General features: G+C 40.7%; 1 protein-coding gene across 4 annotated transcripts in view; it reads left to right on the top strand.

Annotated features, from left to right (window-relative positions):
- LIN52 (lin-52 DREAM MuvB core complex component) overlaps positions 1–18,855 on the top strand; it is a 118,844-nt gene extending 99,989 nt beyond the window's left edge. For 2 of the 4 annotated variants that reach the window (XM_060166520.1, XM_060166539.1), the window contains exon 6: positions 16,849–18,855. In XM_060166520.1, coding sequence (XP_060022503.1) covers positions 16,849–16,904 — 56 coding nt within the window. In that variant the 3' untranslated portion in view covers positions 16,905–18,855. Of the gene's footprint in view, positions 1–16,226; positions 16,486–16,848 lie in introns of all 4 variants that reach the window. The other 2 variants (XR_009543539.1, XM_060166494.1) reach the window with 2 other exon arrangements.
- The last annotated feature ends 3,001 nt before the right edge of the window (positions 18,856–21,856 follow it).

Genomic DNA, 21,856 nt, shown 5'->3' with positions numbered 1-21,856 from the left:
AACCTCTACTATATTGAAATAGGATCTGTTCCTGATTTCCCCACCTAACTTTCTTTTTAAGGTCTTGGGGGAAAAAAGTACTCCATAATTGCAAAGCTCTCTACAAGTATCTACACAGAGCACAATTAAGCTCTTGATGAGCAAACTTTAGTGCCCAAAGGAGGGGAGGGTTTTTCTAAGGAAGATTGGTTGATCTCTCTTGGTGTCTCATTATCTGCAAGCATAAGAGTATGTAATGGGCGAGCAGTTAGAACTTGTTGACTAGCTGATGAAACTAGTTTAGAACTCTGACCTTTGATTTTGAGGCCAGTGGTCTAGCATCTATAAAATGCTTCTTTTCACTTTCGCTTCTTTTTTGGTTTGAATGCAAATAAAATTAATGAAAAAGATATTTTAACTTTAATTATTAAGCATTATAGTAAATGTTTATATAGTATCTAACCATATTTCCCCTTCTATTATATTTTGCCGTATTGATCACACATAAGTTGTTTTTAAGATCCTAAATTATGACCTGTACTATCAATGAAAGAGTGTTTTTTTCATTCAGTACATGCCTATTATTATGTTAACTATGTATAGGTTAAACTCGAGTTTCAATGAAGCAGACTATTATACACAGTATAATATAATTTTCTGGCTGTGGATATTTTTGTGTTCTAATTCTTTTATGTTAATAATTCACAAATGTTGTAAATAAGGTTTTTCAGAAACATCAAAACTGGATATTTTGAAAAAAAGGTTAACTAGCTGTAATTTCTACTCACAAGGTAAATAACCACTACCATATTGTTATGGACCTGGGCCCTTGGACTCTTTATTCAATAGAAGTTGATAAGAGGCCAGATGAGAATTCCAGTCAAGGCTTTATTGGGGCTCATGCTGCAGTACAAGGGAGTGAAAACAAGAGACAGGTACTCTTGCTCTCTCTCTGAGAGGAGCTGCTTGGGTCCTTAAAAGGGGTAACAACAGGGGTGGGTCCATGGGTTGGGCAGGAGGTGTAGCTTAGGTGATCTGCCCACCCCTTTAGTGGTGCCATGTACAGGGATCCTGCACAGTGCCCTGCTTTTGCTCTCAGCACCTCAGAAATGGCAGTTGGTTTGTGGCCTTTTTGAATCCTGTTGATCATAATTGCCCCAACTGTGCACGTGTGCAGTTGTTTTTAGTCCCTCATAGTTTCTTTGTATTCTGTCACTCAAAGAGATGTTAGTCCAGGTGCAAGCACTCCGGTAAAAGGTCCCAGGTCCCAGCCTATCTCAATATGACTTCCTAAGTAGACACGTCATACGATCAAGTTCTTACCTTGATGTGATGTGGTTTTAAAAGAAATTCATAATCAAGTGAAGACAGTAATTGTTGTACATTTGTACTACTACATTATTTTAGAGGAAAAAGAGGATTTTTAAATTAAGCTTTACTGGATAAATATTATATATTGGGTATTTTTTCCAAGTCTGTTAGGGAAAATATCTTTAAAAGTGTCTACCATTGATGAACTTATTGTCTGGTCAAGTTGAAAACATGAACCATACATATGTGAAACCACAATGCCAACAATTAAAAATCAAATTATCGGGTAGAACAAGTAATTTGTGTTAAAATTGGATAAATCGTCATCTGTGAAGTAAAAGAGTGATCAAAGTGAAGTAGGATTATTGAGGTCATTTATATTCACAGTTGTTGATAGTATGAGGAAAAACTAGCTGAAAGTTAACAGGACTAGTGAACGTTTAGATTAAGCCATTCCTTTTGTAACTTTGTTTAGATTAGGCTATTCCTTTTAGCTATTGGACTGGCCTCAGCCTTAAAGTTAGGCTTGCTACCAACCCTAAAGCTTTCTTTTTTAAAATTTTATTGAAGTATAGTTGATTTACAATGTGTTAATTTCTGCTGTAGCAACCCTAAAGCTTTTTATGAGAAGATTCAATAAATGTGTAACTTGGATTTCCCTGGTGGCACAGTGGCTAAGAATCTGCCTGCCAATGCAGGGGACATAGGTTTGAGCCCTGGTCCAGGAAGATCCCACATGCTGTGGAACAACTAAGCCCGTGCGCCACAACTACTGAGCCTGTGCTCTAGAGCTCACGAGCCACAACTACTGAAGCCCACGCACCTAGAGCCCATGCTCTGCAACAAGCGAAGCCACCGCAATGAGAAGCCTGTGCACTGCAACAAAGAGTAGCCCCGGCTCGCTGCAACTAGAGAAAGCCTGCGCGCAGCAACGAACACCCAATGCAGCCAAGAATAAATAAATAAATAAATAAATTTATATAAATAAATAAATGAGTGACCAAAGACTCATTCTCTCCACCTCCCAAAGAATTTTTTAGAAGCAAAATGTTGAACCAGAGAGCTTCCCTCATAGCTATTTTATGAATAAATTGAAAATTGTGCTCTTAGATTTGTCTGTATGATTTCTTAAATAAAGGTTGGAAGGCAGCAGCTTATTATTATTAGGCTTAACCTGAGTTAGATTTGGTAGAGTTTAAAAAATATGTAATCTGCTTTTGATTGTTTGGTCATGTGTAATTTGTTCCTCATCCAAAGAATTTAACAATGGAAATAAACATTCATGACATGAAAAGTCACCCCCTTTCTACAGCTTTTCCTGTCCATCCATTTCCAAGTCCTCTGCAGAATTAATTATCCCCATCTCTGTTCCCTGGCCTACTCTTCATTGTATTATGATATGTAGTGATAATGAGAAAAAGCTGTATTTCCAGAGAAGCATTTGGTGAAGTTTTCTGTTTACTATGGAGATTTTCCAAGCATATACTAACTAGAAAGAATGCTATAATGAACTCCACGTACCCATCCCCAGCTTCAATAATTGTCAACTTTCTGCCATTCTTGTTGTATCTCTGCCCCCTTATATCACACTTTTTGTTGTGGTTGTGTTGTTGGCTGGAGTATTTTAAAGCAAATCCTAGTACCATGTCATTCATAAATAATTTAGTATGTATCTCTAACCAAGAAGGCCTTTAAAAAACACACACAGTTATTACACCAAACAACATAAAATAATAATTCCTTAGTAACGTCTTATAGTCCATGTCCAGTTTGGTTAAAAATTGTGTTTTTCACAGTTGGTTTGTATGAGTCAACATCTGGACAAGGTCTACACATTGCATTTGATTGACATCAGTCTTCAGTCACTTAATCTTCTCTATAAGCACACTCTTCTTCTTCTAGGTTATCCCCCCCGCCCCATGCTATTTAATTGCTGAAGAAACTGGGTTGTTTGTCCAGGAGGACCTCCCACATTTTAAATTTGGATGATTTTTCTCATGGTGGTAGCATTCCACATGGTCCTCTTTTCCCCCAAATTTCCTGTAATCTAGTAGAGTTAGAGAATAAAGTGGGTTCGGAGTCAGTCTTTTTGGCAAGAATGCTTCATAAGTGTACTTGCTATTGTTGCATATGAAACACAGGACCTTCATTTGTTCTAGTTTCAGTGAAGATCAGTGGGTTTAGGTGGTATCAGTCTCATTCTTTCCATAATAATAATAATGATGATGATTACTATTCTAATAAATCAGCAACTATTTGGTTTCCCTGAAATGTGGTCCAAAGAGGAAAGGCAGAAAAAATGCTTGATTTTCCCCCTCTTTTACTTACCAATTTTCAGAACATGAAATGAGTTGAAGTGACTGAGGGCTTTTAAGAAATATTATAGTAAAATATAATATATTAAATATAAAACAGTATACTAGTGTATTATAATTTAATATAATACATTATATTAATATTATATTAAATATAATACATTAAAATACTATTTAATGTATTTCTAAGCACTATAATCATTATTGTTTTTGACACTCAAAACTGTTCCATCTTTAGTTAGTGGACACCCCTTTATGCTGACTTCTGTGTCATTTGACATGACCCTAGTAATCTTTGGTAACTTCCTTCCTTTCAGCGTGTCAAGATATTCCTTGTTCATTTACTTCAGACTTAGAATCTTATCCATTTCTCCAAGGAACCCTGGGAGTAGAAATCTTCGTTTTAGTAGAAATCCAAGTACTAAGAGTATTAATTGGTACTGGACTGTCATTGCTTCTGGGCTTTTTCCATGGACAGGGTTGGTAAATGAGTTGTTGTTGTTTTGTTTTTTAAGAGAAAAAGAAATTGTGTTCCTACCAATATGCCCAGTTTAAATTAAAGATGTTTAAGGGGGAGGCTTCCCTGGTGGCGCAGTGGTTGAGAGTCCGCCTGCCGATGCAGGGGACGCGGGTTCGTGCCCCGGTCTGGGAGGATCCCACATGCCGTGGAGCGGCTGGGCCCGTGAGCCATGGCCGCTGAGCCTGCGCGTCCGGAGCCTGTGCTCCGCAACGGGAGAGGCCGCAGCAGTGAGAGGCCCGCGTACCGCAAAAAAAAAAAAAAAGATGTTTAAGGGTTTTAACTTAATGTATTCGGGTTTTTTTTTTTAATTTTAATTTTATTGGAGTTTAGTTGATTTACAACGTTATGTTAGTTTCAGGAGCACGGCAGAGTTATTCAGTTATACATATACATATATTCATTCTTTTTTAGATTCTTTTCTCATATACAATGTATTTGATTTTATAATAGTATGTCTTTTACTCTGGAAATCTTGATTTCTAATAACTAACATAATTATTTATGTTTTAACCCACAATGAGGCTAGCATCAAAAGAACTAACTACATATAACAACAAGACTGCTGAATGCAATTTAAGATTTCTCTGTGCCTCATTTATATCTTTATGATATGTACTTGTAGGGATATATAGTAGAATATGTCTTTTAGAATTATTTAAACTTTTGTACTGTGTGGTTATTGCCAAATTTTAGAGATTCAAGTTATTTTCAGTTTATTTCCACTTTTAGAGATTGCCATTTTTCTATTTAATGAATTTTTTAATGTATAAAATATTTATATGGTGTCCCAAAGTAAAACATATAAAATAAGGTGCATCCAAAGTGTCTACCTTCCACCTCTATCCTACCCCCTCTCTTTTTCTCTTCTAGGTAACCATCTTTATTAGTAAAAACAAATACTAAACTTTATCCTTCCATTATTTCTTTTGAAAATATAAGTAAATATACCTGTGTATTTCACCATGTCCTATTTTCCACATAAGGTAATATATTATACATAGTGTTCTGCGCCTTGCTTTTTTTCTGCTCAGCAGTATGTTCTGGAGATCGCTCCATAGCAATATATAGGTCTCTTCTTCATTCCTTCGTACAGTTGCACAGTACTCTGTAATATGGAGTCCCTTCCCTAAATTTGAGTTGTTTCCAATCTTCAGTTATTACAGATAGTGCTGAAATGAATAGGAATATGAATACCCTATGTAATATTTTTGCTGGTGTATCTTTGGGTAGCTACCTAGAAGTAAAATTGCTGGGTCAAAAACATAGGTAATTTTACTAGGACAAAAATTTCTTATGCACAGTATTGAATTAAGAATTGAAAAGGAAGCAGATTTCCTCTTTCCTCATATATGAATAAATTATTTCAATAGATATATAGTTGACCACCTCCCAGGTGCCTGGTATTGTTCTAGTTGCTGGGGATAGAGCAGGAGGTGCTGTAGAACTTCAAGGAGCATGAAGAGAAATAAACAAAGTTAATTTCAGATTTTGGTAAGTGCTGTGAAGGAAGTAAATGTGCTGATATGAAAGAAAGTAACCAAGAGGACTCACTTTGGATAGGGTGGCCACAGAAGGCCTCTTTGAAAAGGTGATGTTTGAACTGAGATTTGGCAGATTAAAAAAATGATTAACGTTGCCATTTATAGACTTTCCTACTATACGCCAGGCAATATAAAGGATTTTCATACCTCATTTTATCTCACAAGACTGCAAAGTCTATTTTACAATTACATTTTATGAATGAGAAAACTGATGCTCATAAAAATAATTTGCTTAAGGTCTTAACACCTGTAAATGGGGGGGGGGGGCTGGGATTTGAATCAAGGCTAGACCCATCTAATTCCAAAGCCAGATAAGAGAAATCCTTTTTACTGTATACATTGCCTCTCTTACCCAGAAAGAAAGCAGAGAATACCGAGTTAACATAGTAAATGGTTTAGACTCTTGTTTTAACCTGGCAGAAATACAGTGTTTTGGTTTTTTTCTTTTAAAGCACTGTTCACATTTACTACTGAATGATTACAAATTCAGAATACATATGCTTGTTTTCTTTGGGAGTATTTGTTATATAACAAAATAGAAAAACATGTCTTCTTGTCCAAGCTAAGTAAAACAATTTCAATATCTGTTTTTATTGTTTTCAACTTAATGATGTTTCTCTGTTTAAAATACCGTAGCAAGAACCTAGGGGCAGGACAGGAATAAAGACGCAGACCTACTAGAGAATGGACTTGAGGACACGGGTGGGGGAAGGGTAAGCTGGGACAAAGTGAGAGAGCAGCATGGACATATATACACTACCAAATGTAAAACCGATAGCTAGTGGGAAGCAGCCGCATAGCACAGGGAGATCAGCTCGGTGCTTTGTGACCACCTAGAGGGGTGGGATAGGGAGGGTGGGAGGGAGAGGCAAGAGGGAAGAGATATGGCGATATATGTATATGTATAGCTGATTCACTTTGTTATAAAGCAGAAACTAACACACCATTGTAAAGCAGTTATACTCCAATAAAGATGTTAAAAAATAAATAAATAAAATTTTAAAAATAAAATAAAATACCGTAGCAAAAATATCCCCCAGATACTTCTAGCCTATTAGAATAATGCACCTTCTAAGTATCCTATTTATTTATTTCACAAATATTTGTTAAAATCTATATTCAAGGTACTTTACAGTGTCTATTTGAAATAACTTCATTAAATGAAATAACCAAAACATTCAAGGGACTTCCCTGGCGGGCCAGTGGTTAAGACACGGTGCTTCCACTGCAGGGGGTGCGGGTTAGGTCCCTTGTCAGGGAACTAAGATCCTGCATGCCTTGCAGACTGACCAAAACAAAAACAAAAACACGTTCAAGGTTCTGTAAATAGCCATAAAATTAATCTTAGGGGGAAATTTCTTCTTGTGCCAGCACTTACTGAGGACTTAAATGTATTGTCTTAAGTCTCATGCAACCCACTCAGGTAGGTACTAATCCCTATTTTACAGATGAAGGAACTGAGGCACAAAGAGGCTACATAATTTACCAGAGAGCACCATCTAATAAGTGATAGATTCAGACCAAAGTTCAAATCCTATGCGATCATAGGTTTTTCTATATCATATATATTAAAAGGTCATATCAAACAACAAGAAAGTAGGGAAATATATTCTTCCTTTCTGGTGAGTTAAGTCCATACTACTGTCCGATGAACCATGCGTGAAGATTCATAGACATTTTCTTTGGTGTCTTAAACTGGAACTACCTGCAGTTAAAAGTCAGATTCTAATTTTACAAACAAGGCCACCTCTAACAAAATTACAATAAAATGATCTTATTCCCTGGCTTAAAGAAAAATTCTCCAGTAACTATAGGAGTGCTTGTGGTATCAAGACAGCATCTTCTATCTCTATGTAAGTCATAAGCAAAGTGATATTGTGGTGAAAAAATAGTGGCATGAATAATACCTGCGCACAGCCCAAGACATTTGATGTATCTTGGGCCTCAGTGTTTGTCGGATTTTGCAATTTCATGAGCAAGATTTGTATTTTTTTAAAGTTCTATATTTCTCTGTGTTCCACTTGATATCAAATCTGTATTCTTAGATCGTAGCGTTTCATTAAAAAAAAAAATAATCTCAGCCCCTCCTCCCTCTCCTCCCCCTCCCCCCACACTCATTTCGTATAATATGGTAATGATCTCACCGTAGCTGTAATTACGGGTCATCTTCATTTCTTTCATCTCTGCCTGTTCTGATGGCTTCATTCCTTTGACGGAAAAGATTTGGCTCTGGGTGCTATGATTATTTTGTTAAGCGTTATTCGAATAGACAGGAGTGAGAGAAATTAATCAATCCAAATGCAATTAGCATCATGTTTAACCCAGTGATGGACGTCTCAAGGTGAAACAGCCAGGGGAGTTTCAGACATTATTATTCAATCCAGTGGTTCTTATCTAAATTATAATCAAGAGAGGTTTTTATTGGCTTCGCACTGTGAAGATGTAACTCTTTCCCTGCCCTGTGGGTCAAGAAGACTGGGGCCTCTATCCTCTGTAGACGTTTGCTGCTGCCAGCACCTTGAGGTGGGGATGTTCCAAGCAGGAGGATTTTCTTAATATCCAAGTCCTTTGAAATTCATCTATACTGTGATCTTGGTCTGATTTTCCTGGGAGTGGGATATTGCCTGTGAATAAATTACTCTAACTTGGGGCAAAATATTTTGTGTCCTGATGAAATCAGTTTGACTAGTTCTTTCTTAACCTTACATGATAGATTATTATTGCTGTACTCACTTTATGAATGAGGAAATTAAGACTGTGTGAAGCTACTAGCCTTTGGTCACAATAAGTGTTTCACCACGATGTATTACTATGTGAAGGCCCTGAAGTGTGAATGTTCTGCAAAAATTTATGAGTATTTAATAAAAGTTTGCCCCGAGTGTATTAATCCATTGCTTTGATCTCATTGCTGTTCGTTCAACTGAGTTTACCCTTGGAAGTGGAACCAAGTGAAATAGGCCTGTGAGGCCCTCTGAAGAGGAAACAAAATACAAATAAGAAGTTTTTAGGTCTCATTTCTTGAACACAAATCTTTGGGGTTTGTTGTTATTGTTTTGGTTTGTTTTTTAGTAGGGAGAAGGATGATAAAAAGGGTTGAATATTTGAAATCTAGTCTTGTTTTGCTCTTGAAAGAGGGCAGAGCAAGGAGAGTTGATGGAGAAACATAGGCTTTCACCTGAATACAGCATTTTTCAAATACCTGACAATTAAGATTCTTCTACTTCTTTCAGCCTTCAGGCATCATGGATGACACTTCCCATATTTTATGTTCCTGCTTGATGGTTTATATTCTGAGAATAAATCTGTTGGCTGGATGTTTCTGTCCTTTTTTTTCCCCCTGTTGTGAAAAGCCATTAAAATTATTTTCCATATTGGAACTGTCCAAATGCATTTAACTGTACATTGAGTCCTGGCTTTTCTTTTTTATATTACTTCTTGGATAAAACATTCTCTGGAAGTGGCCCTTGCTATGAATTGAAAAAAAAATGTTTGATATGAAATTATCTTTTCCTGAATTCATGGGAGAGAACATAGTTCTTAGCCACCCCACTCTTTTAGAAGAAAAAGTCATGTTAGAGAGACAAGACACTGAATAGAAAGAGAATCTGGGAAGTGTGCCCCAAAAAGGATTTTCTGAGAATGCTTAGGATGAAGATTTTCATAATCAATGATAGTTTGGTCATGGATGTAGCATCCAGACTGTTTTTTTCTTAGATATTATTTCATTCTCAAAGAATTTTGGGCAAAAGCCTAAGGCTGTTCTGTCTGCCTTCAAATGCTGCTTTTATATATTTTAGAGAAAAGTGAGATTTCTACCATAAAATCTTTTCTTTTAAATTTATTTATTTTTGGCTGTGTTGGGTCTTCCTTGCGGTGCATGGGCTCTAGGCGCTTGGGCTTCAGTAGTTGTGGCACACGGGCTCAGTAGTTGTGGCACACGGGCTCAGTAGTTGTGGCTCGCGGGCTCTAGAGTGCAGGCTCAGTAGTTGTGGTGCATGGGCTTAGTTGCTCTGCGGCACGTGGGATCTTCTTGGACCACGGCTCAAACCTGTGTCCCCTACATTGGCAGGCGGTTTCTCAATCACTGCACCACCAGGGAAGTCCCTCTACCATAAACTCTTACGTTGAGTGGACTCTCCCACAAGAGTTGACTGAGAATGGTCAGTAGACCATATTACAATTACACCATTTTCTGAGGGCCACCAAGTATTCAAATGAGGTCCCAAGAGAGTTCCTTCTCATCCAGGAACACCATGCTCAGTTCATAGCACCTTCTGCTCTTGACAGTGGCCCCAGCCACTCTCATATCAGAGGCATTATAAAGTGCTTAGTCCTTGACTTGAATTATTGACCACTTAGTGATAGGTTTTTGTGGAGGTCTGAACTGGAGCATGGTGAAGAATCTCAGTCTGGGGGCCTGCCTGGAACTGCTCTGCTGTACGCCGGCCCTATGCCAGAGTGACAGGAAAACTTTCTCATTCCTGTGAGAGAGAAATCAGCACTGTAAATCACATTGGTTTCCTTTGTTCTCCTCTGATGTACCAAGGTGCCTGTGAACAGCTAGATAGCTCCATCTCAAAGGCCACTTCTCATTTATTTGAATTTTCCCTAATACCTAGTACATAGTAGGTAGGCTCTGTATGTGACTAACTTATCTATTCATCCATCCCCTTCATGCTTCTCTTCTGCATAGCACACACTCATGACTAGGAGGTCCCTCAGCGGAATTAGAACGCCTTCAACTAAAAAATAATTGTTAAAAAAAAGTCAAAACTGTAATCAACAAATGGCATCATTTCTACAAAACACCTTCTATAAGTCTAGTTAAATAGATAACCTTTTAGCACATTGATTTAAACCGAACTAACTAGGGTTTTATGTGCTCCTTTTTGCTAGAAGAAGCTGCTGGTGTAGTTAAGGAAGGTCGCTGCCTCTAACTAGCACCCAGGTTTGAACCTCCAGAGTATACGTGTTACACAGATGCAAGTCAGGCATGTTTCCCTTTGTTTTACATTTGAGAGCCTTTAAAAAATAAATAGTTCATCCTCTTTTTGCCACTCCTGGTGCTGCTTGTTTGTGTGCGCATCCGGTACTGACCTGGTACCTTTTCTCTTTTGTGAAATGGCAGCTGCGGAGACTCTGTTGTTTCCCATGACCGATGGAAAACCCAAGGAAGGAGTCAAGGCTAAGAACAATGATCATATTAATTTGAAGGTGGCGGGGCTGGACAGTTCTGTGGCGCACAGATTAAGATTAAGCATACGCCACTTAGTAAACTAATGAAGGCTTACTGTGAATGACAGGGTTTGTCATTTGAGGTAGGTCAGATTCCAGCTTAATAGGCAGCCAATTCATGAAACAGACACACTGTGAGAGCAAAATAACTTACTGGATTATGAAAGAGAAGGGCTGAATGAGCATGCCACTAATGGAGGAGGGGGCGCTGTCACGGAACCAGCATTCTGCCCCAGTTGTTGTCGATCAAAACATAGCATTGGTCATTTAGCTTAAAAAAAATAAAGGGAATATGCTCGTGTATATCACCAGTTACTTTAAGTACAGTAAAGGAGTGGGGAAATGGTACATGGAAGAACAGAGAAATCCGTACTATAGTAGTCAAGATGCCGTCAGTGTGTTCCAGCAGCAGACAGGAGGTGTCTGCTATGAAGGGAACTTGCTCTTTACTCCAGATCTCAGTTCCCACAGACCAAGAAGACCTTCGCAGTTAGAAGACTGCAGTTTGGTTCTCCCACATCCTGACTACTACAGTATGGACTTCTCTATTCTTTCATATACCCCTTCCTCACGTCTTTATTGTAGTTGAAGTAACTAGTGTACACAAGCATATTGGCTTTTTTTTTTAAGCTAAATGACCAGTGTTATGTTTTGCTTGACAACAACTGGGGCAGAATTCTGGTTCTGTAACAGTCCCCCCTCTCTCCATTAGTGGCGTGCTCATTCAGTCCTCGTCTTTCATATTCAAGTAAGTTATTTTGCTCTCACTGTTTAACAGAAATCAAACAAACAAAAATCCTTGCATACCTTGTTCCATTGGAGAATTTTAATGTTTTTCACTTTATCACTGTAAAACCCAGGGCAGTTTTATAACTTTTTTGTACATAGCTGTTATGTGTAAGGCAATCTATCTTTAAGCAGGGATAAATTACTCTAAACGAAATGAATCCTAGATAATTTTCCCATCAAGTATCTGGTTGCTTAAATAAACTTCTTGTTTGACATGAAAGAAAGAGTCATACAGTAGCTAGCATTTACAGAATGCCTGTGTGACCCTTGTATTAATCCCATCTTGAACAGATGAGGTGACTGAAACACAGAGAGATGACTTGGGTGACTTGCCTGCAGTGGTTCAGGCTCAGTGTAGGAGCTGGGGTTTGAATCCAAGCCTGTCCAATGCTAAAAGCCCTGCTCTTGGGAATTCCTTGGTGTTACAGTGGTTAGGACTCCACGCTTCCATTGCTGGGGGCCCAGGTTCAATCCCTGGTCAGGGAACTAGGGTCCTGCAAGCTGCACAGCGCAGCCAAAATAAATGAATGAATGAATGAATGAATGAATAAATAAATACATGCATGCCCTGCTCTTTTCACAGCGTTATGCTGTCTCCTTTGTTTCCTGGCCACTCAGAGTCTCCTAAACAGCCTGTTGTTGCTTTTCAGGATATGAGAGAACCATCCGCCTCGCTAATGTTTTTATTTATATTGATTTAATTATATTGAGGCACAATATAAATATTTAAAGTGGTTTGCATTGGAACTGCAAACCAAATGCTATGAGTTTCTTCCATTTCATTAAAAGTTACTTAATCTTTACATTGTTCCCTATAAGCAGAATTTTATCAGGCAGTTGCCTCAAAGTTATAATCTGGAAAATCTTTCTATAATGAAACCCATATGTCATGGACGAAAGGTGCAAAGCCCTGGCATAGAGGGCTGGTCTCGTGAGAGATTCTGCACCCAATCTCGTTAACCAGGGTGCCTCTGGTAATCCCTCATGCCCTCACTGGTGAGAAATCAGTCTGTACCACTGAATCTTTTTCAACCAGCCACCGGAAGATTTACCGCAGAGAAGACAGTTTGGGGATAGTCATTGTGGAAAGGGAGCCAGAGGCAAGGCTAAATGTAGGATGGTGGAATTGGAGAGTCTAAAGAAGAGATTACATTAAAGCACACACCACCTTCACAGCAAGCAGAATGGAGTCCTCCCTTCAGCCCTGACCTCTCTAAAGTATACCCAGGTATTTACAGCTGCTGTGAACCTGACAGCCCTAGGGAAACTATGAAGGGGTGATAGAAACTGCATCAACCTGGAAGTTGATTATAGTTTATCCATTTGCTGTCTTTAAATGTGTCCCCTGTCCCACACTCAGCAGCAGTTCACATGTTCACCCTTTGGTGAGAGTCTTGACTATGGCTTTCTCAGTTTATGGTGTGTGCCCAGCATAGGAGGGCCTGTAAATCATGACTTGACGTGGAGATCATGCTTCTCTTCTGCAGAGCATACACTGGTGGCTGATGACCAGTCGATCCCTCTGAGCATAGAGATTCGACTGTGGTAGCAGTGCTGCCTTCCTGTTGAATCTTGTAATCCTAGAGAATCAATCCAGAACCAGAAAATAGTTAAGAAATGGTGTTAACTCCAGATAAAACTTTCTCTCGCAACTTTATGGTCCCGAGGATCGTCTTCTAACACATTGTGGGAAAAGAGAAGCAGGAGAGAAGGCAGGAATTGGAAGTGCCAAGCTGAAGAGTATGTAATCTTACCCTGGTCATTAGTGCAAGAATTATACCAAGTGGTAACTGTTGGAAAGAAGGGATGGAACTAGGCAGAAGGACATAGAAATACCTTACTGTCCTCTGTCAGCAAGCATAGATTTCTCTAAAGGTTTTTTCCCAAAGAGATTTGAAATCCTTGGTGGGAGTTTTTTAGTAAAACACATTTACATTATAAACCCTACTGGAAGGGGTGTGTGTGTGTGTGTGTGTGTGTGTTTGTGTGTGTCTGTGTCTGTGTGTCTGTGTAGAAGAGGAATACAGAATAGTAGCAGAAGGCTGTCTCCCTACTCCTAATGGGATTTTGTAGCAGCATGTGTGAGTTTGTTTCAGAAGTCAAAAACGAACAGATGTTGGTATAAATTACCTCTGTGTCTGATGTCTTGCAAATTAAAAGCGCGGTTGGCATCGCTAAACAATTTCACTAGGTTTGGGGGGGGGTGTAGTTAGCGGGTGGTGATTACTATAGCAGGTCGGTAAGAATCTTTACATTGCAGTAGAACAGGAGAGCCAAGGATAAAGAGATGAGGAATAATATAAGGGGTATATGAATTAATCAGAGATGTTAACGTCTCTGATGACAAGTGAACAGGAGGGCATGTGCTCCGGAGCAGCCCCTGACGCACAGCAATTTCTCTGCTCAAAAAGGGGCTGGTGCCTAGGATGTGATTTACAGGGCACAGCCCTCTGTTAGGGAGCAGCTAGCTGTGTCACACATTTGTGTATCTCCTACATAGGAACAGCGAGTAGGAAAACTTTCACCCCTCCCACGTAAAAGATGATGTCTTTTGGAATACTTCTACTTTTACGGTGGTTTGCTGCAGCTCTGTGTACTTAATTAGGTTGAAGGGGGAGGAGTGACTGAGTGGAAGGGGGGTTGTTAAAAAGGATTGGTTAAATTCAAGGAGAGCTTGCCACTGAGAGACTTTGGAATATCCATTTTTTTTTCCTTTTAAATCCTTTTGATCCCTCGAATAGATTGGGTCTTGTAAAATTTTAAGTCTTAAAATATTGGTCATTCTCCCATTTGGGGAAGAAAAGAGCAAAGAATTGTGGGACATGAAGGACAGTAGGCAGAAATAATTAGTAAGATCAGTACAGTGCTCCTGGCCCAGGATTTTTGGAACAGGGCTCTGTTCTACCCAGCTGAGTATTGTATTACTCAAGTCTGATTTCCAGAGCACCTGCTTCTAGCCACTTTGCAGGATCATTTGATACTGTGTTTAAATTCATTAATAAGCACTGGAGAGTAGGCAGAAAACCTATCCAAGTAGGAATAAATGATGCGACCCACTCTGGCCAAAAGTATAAGTCAATTCCTATAGATCAGGCTGAGGGAAAAGATTCCAAGGAATGGGATTTTCGAGATTGCTAGCCTCCCTTATCACAATTCATTCACTTGTTCACTTAGGAAATACTGCATGCAAGAGAAGCAATGGACTACTTACCCTCCTCTGAAAGGCGCTGTGTTAATAATACCACTATACCAAGCATGATCATGGCTGAATACCCGAGAGGGTGGGGCAGGTGGCATTAATATGCTACTCATTTTACAGATGAAGAAACTGAAGCACAGAGATCTTTCCCATCTCGAGGTCTTGCCCAGCTGATAAATATTAGAGTTGGAACTTAAACTGCATTCAGATCCTGTGTTCTCTGAAAGAAATCCATGCTCCCTCCCCTGGGCAATAAAATACTTGTTTGGATTTCTTCTAGAGTAGTTAGTCCTTGTCCCTGGATCTCTCCATGAATCTGGCACTACTTCCATCAAGGGAAATGACTTTTCTTGCCGAATAAGCAAGGTAAATTTTAAAAGAATCCCACAATGTAGAGAATGGAGCAGTGAGGGTCACTAACAAGTCTTATTGTTTGTCTGTGAAATGGAAGGAAACTAACTTTACTCTGTTCCTACTTGGTTCTAGTTCTTTTGTATATTATCATTCATCCAGCCAACATTTATTCAGCAGATACCGGGTCCAGCACTATGCTAGGTGCTGGTGATAAAAAGAATAATAAAACACAATCTCTGCCCTCAGTTCTTCGACTTCCATGGAGGAAGACAAGTATATCAACAAGTAATTGCAAGTCTTATAGGAACTTTGTATGTATGGGATTTGGCGTAAACCCACTAAGGAAGGAATGGTCAGTTTGATTTGGGCCAGGGTACGGTTGAGGGCACATGAGACAAGCCCAACGCTGGGGCTTCCATTCCTAGTTAATGGGATTTCCTTTCCCTTTGTTGGAGCTTTGGAACTTGTGAAAGATGGGGAATGTATAGACTGCAGTTACCAAAAGCTTTCCTGGTTACAAAGTTTGTATTGTTTTATTTCTTCCTTGTACAAATAAACCAAGAACTATTAAATGTAGATGGTGGGGTGGGGGAGTGGGAGCCCATTCATCTAGCACCATTTGCTCTGCACCGGGGAAGGGAAGCAAGGAGGCTAGGGTGAAGGTCCTTCTCACCCCTGCAGGTGCCTCCCTAGCCACCTCACTCCTTTGGCCAAGATGGAGACATGTCCTTGGAAGCCACAGGGCACCATAGCCTGCTGTGTGTTCACTGCATGGTTCCAGAAGACTTCTGGCCCCCAGGCCAGCCATCGGAAACTTTCAGCACTGTTACATCCATTTAAGAGACATAAAAAGATGATCTTGTGGGGATGAGGATGAAGGGGGTTATGCCACGTACAATTTTTGAGGATTTGCTTGACAGAGCTAAAATGGGGGGCTTCTGGAGTGGGTCTTGTAACTGAGAAATGTTTTACTTTCATTTCAGAGCCTCATATGTAGGAAAGTAGCTGTATAAACCCTCTTGTAACTACAGCATTCAAAGATTGATGGTGCTGAAAGTGAGAAAAAGACACATAAACCTTGCCTGGCTATATTAAATATCTAAGGACTGACAATGCCAAGAGAGAGAAGACCAAAGCTCTATACACCCTACTTTATTACTCCATCCACAGATGAACTGCACTGAGGGAATATAAACTCTGTTACATTACAGTATCCAGGGACTACCACTGCTGAGAGATGGGGTAAATAATCTCTAATTTTGATTTGAGATTATAAATGTCCAGAGACCAACAATCCAGAAAAGACTCTAATCTAATCTTGGTTGGATTTTAGCCTCCAAGAGCAAACCCAAGGGTAAATGATAAAGATTTCCCCAGTTGGCCTGCGCGTTATAGTAATTACCAACTTCAGAACAGTTTGGTACAGTTTGTTGTCAATAGTGGTTTGTTTTTCTCCCATTTTGGAGGTTAGTAGAGATTGAATCTGTTATGGTAGCAACTTTGTATACAATTTAAATCAATCTGCATTCTTAAATTAAGTCTTCCTGTGAACGCTTTTTCAGATTTTAGGTCTTCATTTATCTTTCATTTGCTTTGTGATTCCAGCCAGAGAGATGACACGGGGGAAATTCCTCAACATTCTAGAGAAGCCCAAGAAGTAGCAGCTGCTTGCGGACAGGATGCCCTGGGGACTGGAACCGTGCTTCCCTCCCAGTGCAGTTCTGATGACGTGCACCTCACTGCTTCCTGCCCAGAGGCCGGAGGGTGCACCTCCAGGACTGACCCTCTCCCCTGCTCCTGGCACTCTGCGCTTCTGAGGACATTCGGCGGCAAGAGAAGAATCTGCTCTATCCAAGGATCTGTGGTGCAGTTATTCATTCAGCTTCTAGACTGTGACCGTCTCAGCTTCGGATGTTGGTAACACCAGAAGGTATATCATTCTTAAAGGTCAAAGTCCTGCTTTCTCGTTTCCGGAAATGATTCTGGAGCTCCAGGATCTTACAGTTGATTTGATTCAGTGATAGCAAAGTCAGTTGAGATGTGTTGATGGGACAAGTTCTTTTGAATTGTACTTGATCTCTTAGGAGGTGTTTATGATGCAAGGAGACCAGAGACCAATTAGATTCTGGACCAGACCATGCAGCTTGGCCTGCAAGCTCACCACTGTATACTAGGTTCCAGGAATCCCCAGCTGGAGAAATGCTTTTAAAATTCTACATCTCTCAAGAGAGTCCCATCCCCCAATGCCTTGCATTCCCCACCTCCCAGCCCCCACCATCAGTCTGACTCCAGGGAAGGGGATCCCTGTGAATCAGGTCCCTCCTGGGATTAGCTTGTACAGTGAAAGGCATATGTAGGGTTGCATTGGGTTCTAGACCTCCAGACCAACTTAAAGGTAACAGAAAGGACTTTTGAGTTCTAGTTAATCTGTTACAGATTCAAGTGAGAAAGTCAGTATGGCCTGAAAGATAGGAGAAGGGGACTGCTTGCAGGAGTTCCCATTTGATTAAAAACTAGAAACTCTACTTGACCTTAAAGGAATGTGCTGTGGAATGGTGGCAATGTTTTGCCCCCCTTGTCCCATCTCACAGCACAGATTAGATATTCCACCCATGTGACAGAAACACACACACACACAAGAAAAAGAGAATTCCCTGACTTTACAACTCTTATGGAGCTCTTTGCCAGTTATCTGTCTCTACGTTAAAACCTGAAAATCTAGCCCGTGGGTAAAATTGATTATACATGTTCTCCTTATGTTGTCTTATAAGCCAGCCCCCGGCTCTGTTGTTTGTAGAAGCACATGGGGTTTCCTAAACTTTATGAAAAGAACATCCATGTGGCAGTAGTGTGTTGGTGTTTGGACACAAGGAATGTTGTGGTCAAGGTTTTGGTCCCGAGTGTCTGCTAGGGCACAAAACTATTCAGTTTAATAGCTGGTTCATTAACCATTTTCTGACACTTCTGCCTTGTTTCCCATGCTAGAGTTAAGGTTGGATTTTTCTCTCATTTGCACCATTTGACCATCCATGCAATTTTACCTATTGATAAGTGGGGTGGAATTTAACACAAGACATAAAGGAGAGTATGAGAAGGAAAACATTCTGCTTGGGTGCTATATAGAAGGTTAGGCTATAGAGGCTTTGATTTTAAGTAAAACTTATTATTGACATTCCTTTATCTTAAATGCGGTTAAAGAATGTGAAAGATGGGGAGAGAGAGAGAAAGGCGGGTGTGCAAAAACTAGTGCCATAATGTCAAATTCTAACTTTGCTCTGTTTTTGAGAGTTGATGACGTCAGGCACTTCTAAGTGCTTGGGGAAATTGAGAAACATATGGAGAACATTGGGATACCTCCCCCAAACCAACTCCAGTCTGTAAACTGAAGCTATGTAGTTGGTTTTTTGGTCTGCTTTGGCCTCTTCCTTTTACTGTCATCTTATTCACCAGCACTTAATGTAAGTAGATGTTTTAGAATTGTGATATTTATTGGTTTTGTATTTGCCGTCCTTAGAGATGTTAATGATGTATTTTTATATTGATAATATAAATTTATGTACAATGTGTGCATGTATGTATTTCAGGGTGTTAGAGGACTGTACTTTGTATATGGTGGTGTCTGTGTCATCATAATAAATATTTCCCTTTTATAGGAGAGTGAGTTTTTCCTCAAAAGGCCAACTTGCACATTTAAAGCACAGACCTCGTCAGAAAGCACAACTATAATGGCAGATGACCCACTATCTTCCCTTTAATATCACAGTGGGTGGTGTGGGGCTTTATGGTCATCCACTGCGTGGTCTCTAGCTGCCATTCTGTCCTACCAGCCACCCAGCTCATTACTGCTCACCTCCCTAAACAGTGTTTAAAAATCTTTAATACCTCGCCTCCTCTACTAATAAAGTCTAGATCCATCATCCTGGCATTTAAAACTCTCTACATCTAATCCTAATCAACCCTCCAGTTTGGTTTCCTTTCTCTCCAGTATATGAAGTCTCTGTTCCAGTTAATCTGAACAGTTCCCAATTCCTCACTTACATGCCTTTGTTCTTGCCATTGAGTTCCTAGAAAGTCTTGCATCCTTTTCCTACACATCACCCTATCCTTCCTGTAAACCCCGCATGATCCAGCTGGACATAATCCTTCCCCCTGCATTCCTACAGCATTTATGTATACCTCCTTATGGCTCTTATTACTACAATCCACCTTATATTTAAGTCATCTGAGTACATGTCTTAATTGCCCCGCTAAATTATCTGCTGTCTGAGATTGTGGCTGTCTCCCACACATCTAGTTCTTTGTCAGTGTCTTCTTTGAACTGGGGGTTCATGATCTACCTGTTTGCATGCTTCCAGTTAAACGTGACAGATCAAAAACAAATATTTCTCTGCCACCTGCGAAAACCGTTAGTAAGCATTTCTTTACAACTCTGTTCAGGAACTAAAGAGGAAGTGCTAATCAGTACTACTGCTTTCACCCACTGATAGTGTACCTGCTCCAGACCAGAGCATGCCCTTTTAGAAAAAACATTCCGTTTAAGGAAAGCAAATTGCTTAGCATCATTGATTCAGCATTGTTTCCCAAGAAGACATCTGGGTGGACAGTAGATTTCTCTGATCTAGAAAAGCATGGCTGGTTGATTGACTGAAAAGGTACAGCATGACAAATATGCTGCTCTAAATCTTTAGAGATGATTTTTCGCATAAATAAGTATCATTTGCCTACAGGTTTGTCTTCTCTTTTCTTTTGCTGTTCCACATACCATCCATGCCTCGCATCTGTTGCCCGTGAGCAGCACCAGTCCTGAGAAGCATAGCACTGGTGCCTGGAGGCACATTTTCAAATTCTTATTCTAAGCTGTTCTCACCAACGGTCTCATTGCTTCTTGCTCTCTTCTGTCTCTCAGGTTTTAGGCCTCAGCTGATTTGCTTGGCTTTCTTTTCATTGTTGGAGCAGTAGAAGTTCACAGGCTATCAATTGCATTGATATCAAAATGCTATCATTAATTTATCTTTTTGTTACCTACTGATTGTATTTTTTTAAATGGACAGCTGCTAACTGCTCCTTGTTTTTGGTCCTCTGGCTGCAGGTTATTTTAGCTCCTCTGTCTTCTGAACTCACCCAAATCAGAGCAGTGAAAACGAAGCTGGTGAAAGTCATTCCATTGCCCTTGTGGCTTCCGAAGGGTGTTTGGACTTCCATAAGGGTTTTATAATAAAGCCAAGGAATTTCATTTTCAGTGGGATGCTCTGGTCCCTTCTGTTTCCTCCAGGATTAAGGCATCACAGGAAGGTAAAGGCAGAGCAGGAAGGGAGGAAATGGGCAGTGGGCCACGGTGATGGTCCCAGGGATCAGATAACAGGGTTTCATACCAGCTCTCAACTTCTGCACAAACTCCATCTCCAAGCATTTGGTTATGTTCTGCAGTTTCTGTTTTCTTCATCCTTTGAGAACTACAGGACTACCTGCCCTTGCATGGGCTTCATTTCACCAGAGGACCTTGTACCCCCCCAGCCCCAAAGAGTGGGCAATGAGTGGTCTCTCCCAGCGCATGAAGTTCTGACTGGCCGGTAACTGACTTTTCCTATCTCTTTAGGCTCTGGGGCACTTCGGGGATGTGTCCCTGACTCTGCTTAAAGAGGCCACCGGCCTTCCCACCCTGTGCCCAACACTTTCTTCCGGAGCAGCAGTGGTTGGGGGCTTCAGGTGGCACCAGGTGCACCATGAGGCTCCCGAATGCTGGCAGAACCTGTTAATTAGCACATGAACACCCCAATGCTCCATTAGACGGGCCAGGCATTTGGAACCTTCCCCTCCTGTGGGCCCCTTCCTCCTAATGAGACCTGGAAGAAGGGCCCTCACAAAACATTGCCTCAGAATAATATTCCGCTTTGTCCCCACCAGTAACCAGGGCTGACAGGATCACTCTGTCCATTTCTCTCCTAATTAGCACAATTCCAGCATAGCCTGAGCCAGCAAATGGAGAAAAGCGATCAAAAGCGATCGGACAACCGTACCGAATCGCAAACACAAAGAGGGCCATTCCCCATAATTAGGTGAGACAATTCCTCAGTCTTTTCTCGGCTGGAGTTTGCTGCTAAGACTCTTGCTGTTTGGGTCCCAGCAACACAAGTTACATGTCTCCCTGGGACACTAATAAGCCCCAAATTGTCTTCCGCTTCACACAACTCTAACCAGAAGACAGATGCGGGGGGAGGGGGCACAGTGAGGGGACAGGGTCTCTAAACAAGCAGCTGCTGCAGTCTTTCCCCAACTCCAAGAAGTAGACACTGGGGCTGAGGGCAGAGAGGGAAGAGGTAGTTGGCTTGAGAGAACTGCCCTGGGTGCCGCCTGGTCCCTGAGCTGGTCCCTGAACTGAGAATTCCCGACCGTCAGGGGATGCCCACTCTGCCTGGTTCGTTCCCCACCTTCTGCCTTTTGTCCCCATTTGATCTCCTCGTCCCACCTCAGTGGTCCACAATGGTGGCATCACGGGCAGCTATAACTATGGCACCATCCCTGGAACGACATCGAAGTCCTGTTCAACTGTAGTTACGAGCTCAAGGATAGCAAACCCACAGCACGCGCGTGAATTCTGCTCTCAAAGAGCTCA

Source organism: Lagenorhynchus albirostris, chromosome 1 (assembly GCF_949774975.1).
Source record: "Lagenorhynchus albirostris chromosome 1, mLagAlb1.1, whole genome shotgun sequence".
NCBI classification, from domain to species: domain Eukaryota; kingdom Metazoa; phylum Chordata; class Mammalia; order Artiodactyla; family Delphinidae; genus Lagenorhynchus; species Lagenorhynchus albirostris.
The sequence above is the reverse complement of the archived record's forward strand: the minus strand, read 5'-3'. Positions and strand labels throughout refer to the sequence as shown.